Source organism: Nyctibius grandis, chromosome 1 (assembly GCF_013368605.1).
Source record: "Nyctibius grandis isolate bNycGra1 chromosome 1, bNycGra1.pri, whole genome shotgun sequence".
NCBI classification, from domain to species: Eukaryota; Metazoa; Chordata; class Aves; order Nyctibiiformes; family Nyctibiidae; genus Nyctibius; species Nyctibius grandis.
This window is the reverse complement of record NC_090658.1, coordinates 25,690,794-25,700,230: the sequence shown is the minus strand read 5'-3', so window position 1 is coordinate 25,700,230 and position 9,437 is coordinate 25,690,794. Positions and strand designations below refer to the sequence as shown.

General features: G+C 44.7%; 1 protein-coding gene across 1 annotated transcript; it reads left to right on the top strand.

Moving 5' to 3' along the window:
• The first annotated feature begins 157 nt into the window (after positions 1-157).
• LOC137660668 (uncharacterized) lies at positions 158-9,231 on the top strand. The gene is made up of 8 exons (XM_068395673.1): positions 158-330; positions 499-1,004; positions 1,643-1,714; positions 1,965-2,096; positions 5,311-5,363; positions 5,999-6,082; positions 6,320-6,412; positions 7,921-9,231. The coding sequence occupies exons 1-8, from the start codon at positions 158-160 to the stop codon at positions 7,969-7,971; spliced, it is 1,164 nt and encodes a 387-aa protein (XP_068251774.1). The 3' UTR covers positions 7,972-9,231.
• Positions 9,232-9,437: the final 206 nt, after the last annotated feature.

Here is a 9,437-nt window from a genome sequence, read left to right as displayed (position 1 = left end):
AGCCTTTGCACTGCGAGAGGGAGTGCAAAATGACGTCCCAGGGCAGGACTCAAGCGCTTTTAGTTGATTTACAGCCAACTCTGCTTGGCTCACGTCTGCGTGTGGGGAGATAGACATGCAGAAGGGCTGTGTCCACATACTGGTGCACAGCAACAGGATGGCGGCGGAAGCGTGGGCTGGGGGAGCCTCCATTGCAGGAGCCCCAGCTGGGCATGGCTCCCCCAGAGCTGTTCCCCGGGAGCTGTGGGAAGCCCATGCACTGGGCCGCAGCCCGTTAGGGCTGATTGCAGAGCGGGACAGCAGGGCAGCTCCAAGCAAAGGCGAGGGCCCGTGCGGGCCAGGCTGGGTGGGCAATGAGGTGAGAAACGCGGGGAGGGGAAGAGGCCCTGCGAATCCTGGGGAGCACGAACAAGCCTTGTTTGGGACAGGCTGCTGTGGCAGGAGCCGTTAGTTTTCTGAATGGGTACATGGAATAAACAGCTTCTGCTTCAGTTGCAGGCGAGGTTCAGCAAAGACTTCCAAGCACCCGTTCGAGCTCCGCGTACGAGCCAGGCAGGCGTCCGAGCGATTGGCAGTTCGGGCGGGCGTCCCCTCCCCCGCAGGAGGCGCCCGGCCAAGGCGGCAGCACCGTGCAGGAGCCCCCGGGGAGGCGGCGGGTGCCCGGCAGGGCCCCTTCGCGTGGCCGCGCGGTGTGACGCCCGGCGCCCTCGCCCCAGGCGGCCATCCAAGCGCGGGGAAGGCCGACGGCAGAGCCGCCTCGGCCCCCGGCGGCCCCTCAGCCCCGAGGAGAGGTGCCGGCGGTGCTGGGGCCGGCCGAGGGCAGAGCCGCCTCGGCCCCCGGCGCCCCCTCAGCCCCGAGGAGAGGTGCCGGTGGTGCTGGGGCCGGCCGAGCCGGAGCGGAACACCGCCCCACGGCCCTCCCGCCACCGTCCGCTGCCCGGGCAGGAAGCGGACAGCCCTTCCGGGTCGCCAGCCGTGCGCGGCGGGGCCCGGGCCGGCCCTTGGTAAGAGCGGGCGGCGGGGGACAGCCGGGGCGGCAGCGGGTGGGTCGGGCAGGGGGGTCCTGCGAGCCGCCGCGCCGGGCCTGGCCGCTGGGAGGGGGCGGGAGCCGGTCTTCCCCCAGGAAATGGCGGCGCGGCGCGGCGCGGCCCGGCCCGGCCGGCGGGGCAGCCTCTCCCGGGCCTTGGGCTGCTGGCGGGGCAGGAAGAGCGGTCGTGAGCGGGTGGGTGAGTGCCGGCGCGGCGGGGTGGGGCAGGTCGGGGCGCGAGTCCCCGGCCCTCAGGGTCGGGGCCCTCGCGGCGGCGGCAGCAGCGGGCTGTGCCTCCTGGGCCGCGCTGGGTGGGATCCTGGCATCCACCGTTAGCCCGCAGGGCAGCTGCTGTGGGAAAAACCCTGCGCCTGTGCTAACGGCACGGTCATCGGAGATGACACGAAAACGGGGTTTCTGCCTCAGATTCCTGATGCAAAAGGATGAGAGCCTAAACGTGCGCTTCACCCTAGTGTGATGCGGTTTGATAGGCGTGGTGGTGGGGCTGCCCTTAGAAATGCTCGCTGGTTTCCTCTGTCTCCACGCTGCTCTTTTTTTTCCCCCCAGAAATCTTTTGGAAATGATGTTATTGACTGTACTTTTGTTTCTCACTAGATATGGATAACGTGAAGGATGAAAAAAGTAGGATGCCCTGTGCGACTTCACAAGAAGAGCTGAAAGCCCGAGGTAGGCACTGCTAATCCATTTCAGTGCTGTGGTGTTGGGCGTGTTATTCTTTACGTCAGTTACCACGTTTGACCCAGATGTTGATCACTGTCTCTTCGTAATGGTAAGACCATGGCACACTGGAAGAGGGAAAAAAAACCCCACCAACTCCTCAAAATAGGGGTTCATTGTGCTTAAGTCCTGCAAAGAGTCATTTTTGTAGACCATAGTTACTAGCACGCTTGTCATTTTTGCCTTGTGTTATCCTAAGGAAAAGAAAAAAGGAAACGAAAACGCAGTAGAAGCAGATCATCATCCATTTCATCCACGTCGTCTTCTAGCACTACATCCACTTCTTCCTCCTCATCACGCTCATCATCAAGGTCATCTTCAAGTAGCAGAGGTAAGCTACCTCCGTGTGTACATACGCATGTTTACCAGTTTTGATAGCCCTCCTGGAAACATTTAAAGCTTATTTTAGATGTGGCTAAACCCCCATATAGGGACAGCATGGAATACCAATACTGCGCGTTCAGAGCGTTTCTCTCATAACCCATTCCTACTGCAGTGTTAAGGTACCTCTTTGCACACAGTATGCAGCGTTCTTGGGTTAAGTTAAATAACTTCAAAACAGAAACTGCCATTCAAAGAAATGTTACTTTGTAACATTTTGTACATGCTGTATGTATTTAAAACTCTGTATTCATTATACTTTCAAAACACAGATATTTTTCTACTTCACCCATCTATCTAGACCGGAGTTGGGGTTTTTGATTTAGTCTTACTTTGGTCTTAACATTTCAAGCATTTAACTTTGAGGACTCACATGAAGTTTGTTAATACCAATGACCAAGTTCAATAGGAACACATATGCAAGCATTGCAGGATTAAAACTTTCCATACTAAGCTGCTGCTTACTTAGAGGCCTTGGGGCAGATACTATCAGGGAGTAAGTGCAGATTTTTTCTATGAGTATAACTTGTGGCATTGAGGGGAATGTATTGCTGATTATATCAGGACTGCATTGTTTTGATATTCTGTATCAAAATATTTGGTATCACTGCATGTAAAGCGACCAAATTGCCATTTTTTAATAAAATGTGTCAGGCTAAACACTGAAGTGTATTTTATCCTTTTTTACTATGATTGGGAAGAACTCCAGTATGAACTAGAGTTTTCCTGATGAAAAGTCTAACATCACAGTTGGCTGAAGCTTCACTATCTGGTAGAGGACCTCATATTTGTGACTGTGTATTCCACAGTTTAACAAAGACTTAGTTCTGTTTCTCTTGAAGCAGATTTACATCTGTATGGAAATATTACACGTTCTTATACTCCAGTGGCTTGATTCAATGTATCTGACGTAAATAAACTCTGAAAGTATTCAAATCTAGGAATTTGTACATTTGACAGGGGTAGGTCTTCCGTTCTTCTTGAATGAATTTTATCCCACGTGATACACCCTAAAACTTCTAAAAAGCATTAAAATGTCGTGTCAGACACTGACTGTGTGAACATGCGTGGCATGCTCTCTGGTTCATCTTTTGGAGGAATGTCAAGAAACATGTAGCTGAGGAAAAAAATCATTTTGAGTTAGGCTCAGGTTGTCAGTCTACATGCTCAGAGATTTGCTAAAACTTTACAGCTATAAATTACCTAAGTTTTCCCATTCGCAGGGGAGAGCAGACGATCTAGCAAAAATGGCCTACAAGGGCATGTTTAAACAACTCTATTTACTGCACCTAGACAAGAAAAGACGTGAGGTAATTGAGCTAGGACAGATGGAGAGGGAGTGAAAAATCTTCCTGTGACTTTCAGAGCAAGGAATAATGACCTTAAATTGCAACAGGAGGGATTTGAATTTGATCTAGTAAAAATACACCCTAGCAGCAGAACAGTGGAATAGCTTGCCTGACCTGAGTTGATGACCTTGAATGACAAAGGTTGCCTCAGTCTCATGTGTCAGGTATAGCAGGAGTGGAGTTAATGTTCCTTGGGATAGCAAAATGGAGGTTTCTTCTGGCATCTTTTTTGCATTTTTTAATCTGTGTTTCTCTCTTCTTATTTAGTGAGTGCAGCTGTAACTGGCTGTTAGACACTGGGCAGTGGCTGGGAAAATGGAGAGGAGAGTCGGGGAAACTGTCTCCAGCTCGCTTGAGCTGTATGCCCCACCTGCCTTCTCCAGCCTTGCTGGTAACATAGGTTATATGGAAAATGAAGCTAACTTGAATGCAGAAAGGAAACAGTTTGCTGTGGAAAAAGAGACATCAAGATACAGAAACTGGGAATGCAGTTTGTTAAGTGGAGCTGGGAATGGGCTTCCCCTCAGACAGGAGACAAGTAGGCAAATCAGTGCTAGGACTAGGGAAGTAGGGTGATTGAGCGTGGAAACTGAGCTAGTGAGGAGGCCAGATGGTGAGGGATGGCAACTCAGAAAGAGTGAACAGGAGGAAAAGATGGCTTGGCTTAATCTAGGAAGTCGACAGTTCAGTGCAGAAGACTAGAGAAGTTCTTCTGGGGTTTGTGGTCACGAGAACCGTGGCTAGGATGGTGGGAGATAAAAACTGAGCCTGGAAGAGATGTGGGCAAAGGGATAAAACTGAGCAAGTGTCTGTTCACTATAGTGTACTCATTTTCAGAGTCTGGAAGAAAACCCAGTGTTCTTGAATGTACCCCTTTCTTGATGTTGGCAAACATTTGTAAAAGCCCTCTGGCCAGGTGTACCATCCCCTGTGGGCACTTAGTCGAGTCTGTTGTTACCAAGAGACTGAACGTGGTGATAGAATTACCATTTTCATTGTTTCTTCTGACATGCTTGTGCTGCATCTGTCATTAGGAGGCCAAAAGAAGATTGCTTGGGCAGCCTTGCCTTAGACTTTTCTAACTTTTGAGTCTGGCTGTGCTCTAGTAGATTCCTATAATGTTGTCTTTTGCTTGGAATTTATTGTAAAGAAACTGCAGAGCTGATAGCTTGAAGGCAGTCTGTTAGAAGACTAGTAAGCTGTTTCAGAGTCTCCCAAGGCTTACAGTCCCGTAGTCGTAAAGCTGGTGCTTCAAAATCAACTTCCTCACATACCAGTCACAGTGTAATCTTTAACGTCTATGATTGGCTTATAGAACTTGTGAGTTTCTGCTTTATAAAACTTACTAAAACCCTTGAAGTTGGAAGGTGAGCTGAGTAAGTACAAAAAGTTTTTAATTTGCCTCGAACAGAGGTAATATTTTCAGTGGTTTGTCAGCCCTAACAGTGCTTTTTGTTGCCACTTTTGAGAGTCAGGATCCCTGGCTATAAAACAGATGTTTGCACTCTATTGAGCACAACTGCAGATAGAAGAGAGAAGTACTGTCTCTATTAATATAATATATTGGTATAAGTAATCATTGAGTAAGTTGGGTATTTTCAGTTTAGACCAGTAAGTGGCAGTAAGTTAATGTGTTGCTTTTCTCAGGGTTAAATTTCAACCAGTGTTAATATATATAGCTGAATTGAAGCATTTTCTTCTTATGTTTTACATTTCTGTATGCCGTACCTGTAAAACCAAATGCCTTTTTCAGAATGCTAAACTTACAGGGTTTGATTTTGTTTTGATTTGTTTTGGTTTTTTTTTTAATTTTAGATTCTCCTAAGTCTAAATCAAAGAAAAAGAAAAAAGAAAAACAGAACAAAAAGGTAAACGCTTACAAAGAGAAATAAGTAGTTAACAAACAGAAAGTAGTTCTTCATATTTTTATAACCTTAAATGTCACGTAAGGTGGAACGCTTTTGTCTGTGGCTATGTAAATCTGAATCATGCTTTTAGGGTTACAGTAGGTGGACTGATAAGTGGGCATATCCTGGACTGTATACTAAAGGAGAAATAATTTAAAGGTTCCTTTTGCCAATCGTTGCTGGTCCAGCTAGAGTTTAGAGTGGTCTCTGAAGAAAAGAGGGGTGAGGAGTCTTGATACCTTTATAGAATTTGTAAGAAGAAACTATTGACAGTGAGTGGGAGAGTAGCAGATTCTTGCTGGTTTAATTTTTCTGTTTCATTTTATTAGGACCTTCTGCTCAATGGTTTTATATATTGGAGTTACATTAAAAGAGAGAGAATAGGGGATCAGACCATTTCTGTTTCTCAAGATCTCAAGGGTTGCTAACCCTGCTGCATTACTTTCTGTGTACTTCAGATAGTACCTATGCAGCAGTGGTAAGGGTAAGCACTAGTGGCTGTCTTGACTAGCCAGCGTGTTGAGAGCTGCTTGTGGATTTCCTTTTTTTGCCCTTGTGAGTCTGTAAGCATAAGAGTATATGTTTTACACTTGTAGAAAAGGAAAAAAGAGAACAAAATGAAGAAAAAGAAAGAAAAGAAGAAAAAGAGAGAAAAACCAGGACCTGTCCAGCTTTCCAAGGTATGCTTGTGTGAGTCTGAAGTCCTGTTATGTTTCTCATCTAAACACTTAATGTGTCCTGTCATAAAAATGTTTATAATGCTGCTGGTTTTGTCATCAGCAAATAGAAACCTATCATCTCTATTGTGTTGGACAGTTAGAAAGTATAAAAATTATTGTCTGTAATTTTATTTAAGATTTGTAACATTACAAAATAAAGCAAAGCTTATGTCTTTCTGATGTGTAATCTCATTTTAGTTCTTTAAAAACAAAAAGAAGAATGAAAACTACAGCATGATAACTGGAAAGAAAATTAAGATGAGAATAAAGAAGACCAAGAAGGATAAAGAGGTAAGAGTTAAAATAGTCTATATATCGCTAAGGGAAAATACTGTATCTTTTAATATTTTTCTAATAGTAGTCTTTTGTAGAAGAGTAGATCTTACAGTTAGGAGCTGTAAATTGAGTGTAGCTTTTAATGTGGCTGTGATGCCATCTGAGAAACTTTTAATTCATTCTTTTGGCAGGTTTTGTGTTATGAGTGGGCTTGGAATACTCAGGCATGAGTAGATAAACCAGAGGATGTTTGTTCAGGTTCTTAGAATTTCAGTCTGTAATGTTTAGCTGATTCGTGGCTTTCTCTGTTGATTTAATTTGCACTGTTTTTAATTGTCCTCATCTTCCAGTCTCTTGTGATCAGTTGTGGTAATTGCTGTTTTACTGTGTTGTTCTAACGCATGTGAGACTAGCCATTATTTAGAGAGGAATTAAAAAAAGACAACAGTACTATTAGAACCATGTGCTTATGCATTCTCTCAAAGCAGTCGTGTTTTTGCTGAGATACCCAGGGAAACACATATCATGAATAGCAGCATGTTGTGCTATTGCTATGGGCGTTTGGACTCAGCACTTAAATAGTATGTTCACTCTTTTCAGCAGTTTCCACACCTTAGAGTGATCTGCAGAGGGCTTGTGGTACTCCTCAGTATGTATGTGTTAGAAGTGTTACTTTGTTGAGGTATCCAGTTTGGTGGATTCTGATTCAGCTGTAACAAACAGTTCATTCTATAGCTACCAAAGCAGGCCTGAGCATTCCAAGTTAAATTTGATCAAAAATACATTATCTTCTTTCTGTGACACTCAAGTTTGTGTTAAATTATGCTGAATTCGTGCTAGTCTTATCCCAGTAACCTGCTTGTTACAATATTTGATGTCAAATATTTGATGTTGGTCCTTTTTTGATTGGTTTCCATGGTCATGAACATGCTGAATTGAATAACATCCATTCTTCACAATATTTTAAGTTTCAATAATTGTTTTATAAACTATGATTTTAAAAACCACTGGAAACAAGTGTTTTGACTGTTTGGGCCTTCTCTTATGGAAAGAAAGAACCTAAATTCATGGTTCCCTTTCTGTTATACTGCAAGCTGCTGCTTATGTGTAGAAAAAAATTATACTTCCGAAAGCACAAGAGTTGCTGTGTTTACAGTGAAAGTTGCCTCAGACACCAGAGAATTGCATCTGTTCTGCTTGTGAGTTCCCTCCTGAGCAGGCTGTGAGCCATGTGATGACAGCCCAGTGGAGCCTCCACGGGGAGCCACTTAGAAAATGTATCATGAAATAGTGACAGTAACAGCTTGTCTCCTGTAGCATCTCTCCTGAGTACCCATTGCCTTGCACTTCCTCCAGGCACTCACACCTAACTGGTAGCTAGTCATATCCAGCTGTTGGAATGCGGTAGCATTTGTTGTGCGGCGTGCTGAGATGTGAAAGCCCCACAGAAAGCAGGTTTATGCAGCCTTGGTCCACTGAGTACAGGTCTGTTAAACTGCTGCCTCTGCTTTTCTGCTCTACAGAGAGACCGGAACCGGGCAGAACTCCTTGAATTTCTGAACTCTGCCTTATAATGGGAGGAGTGCTGACCAAGGACTTGTAAATATACCAAGCCAACGATCATCATGCCTAGCAAAACACTAAAGGGAAACTCAGGGAAAAGGACACCAGGTTTGACAAGACCAGACCCTCCTGCTGAGCAGACAATTGGGATGTCCTTTTTTAATGGCAAAATGAAGAGTAACAGATAACTTGTTAATGAAGATCCATGTCCTCCTTTTGAGATCCTAAGGTAACAGCCAGGCTTGGTGTTTTAGAAGAGCCTAAGAGTGTGTCGTTGACAATGCTAAGAAATGACACACTGAAGTCCAATAATGTAATTTCTATCCTAACTGCATGCAGAACGCACTCTTAATTTCAAGCGTCGTAATGTTTCTAGTAGTTGAAGCAAAGCAGAGTATTTGTAAATGTCTATTTGAAAGATGAGGCATTTCTAGATACGTATTTTTTCCAGTAGTGGTTTTACTTGTCCAGAAGAGCAAGTTGACCTTTGTAAATAGAACATGCCTTTACATAAATGATTTTTTGACCGTTCATTCACGAACATATTATTTTTTTTCAGAGTTTGGGATACGATCTTTCTCTGGACAGTTTATTGCTCTTTCTCACTAGAAAGTGTAACAGTAAAATAGAGCAATAATAGTAGCTGTGATTTTTATCTTGAATTGGAAGCAGGAAAGGTTTCTGGTTTTGTTTGTTTATCTGGATCAGCTGTTCAAAGGCAGCTCACAATAGATATTTACCCCCCACACCCGGAGTTGCAGTTCCTAGACCTAAAACCTGGAGTTCTCGCCTGCCTTTCTGATTGCGCAAGCTGTGTATCACATCTTCCTCCATCTGAAGTGCAGCAAGACGCATACCGCATATCTTAGTCTAATGGAAAGAGAAAGAGCTGTAGGAATGATGCTGAGGCAGGCAGTGACAGTGACACTCCAGGTATGTTGACAGTCCACTGTGAGTTCAGAGACAGGTCTGGCTATGCAGCTGGACCCCAGCATAACATGGGGGTGTGTGTGTGTGTTGGCTGTGGTAGTTTGCTCAGTGCTTGCTTGCTTCCTTCCAGAGCCTTGACTTTTGATTACCCAGCAGGCCCCTGTGTACCTGACCCCGATGTGGGAATTCCACTTGAATCCCTTGTATAGCAAGTGCTCCTCAGGAACCACAATGTAGGAATGCCTGAAAAAAGGAGTCAAGGGTAGCTGACTTTGACAAGAATATCAGGTGTACAGTGGTCTGAGTGTGGGGAGTTCATTAAAGAGCAAAGAAATGGAAAACTTTGTGTCTGTGTCTGCCATGATGTTTTAAGTAAATCTGAAGATTTGTACCATTGCTCAAGGGATAATTTTAAAACTGTTTTGATCTGTGAAACCTTCTGAAGATGCTAGAATCCTGTCTTTTTCCTAGGTTTGCTTTTTTTTTTTTTGTGAAACAGTTTGCAATTGTTGCAGACTTTAGAGACTAAAGCCCTGTTCCAGAAGAG

Bases quoted from the DNA above. Each gene is read 5' to 3' on its own strand.
- LOC137660668 (XM_068395673.1), top strand. From the start codon at position 158: ATGGCGGCGGAAGCGTGGGCTGGGGGAGCCTCCATTGCAGGAGCCCCA. The intron at 2,097-5,310 runs GTAAGCTACCTC...TTTTAATTTTAG, and splicing joins GTCATCTTCAAGTAGCAGAG to ATTCTCCTAAGTCTAAATCA. The intron at 5,364-5,998 runs GTAAACGCTTAC...TTACACTTGTAG, and splicing joins AAGAAAAACAGAACAAAAAG to AAAAGGAAAAAAGAGAACAA.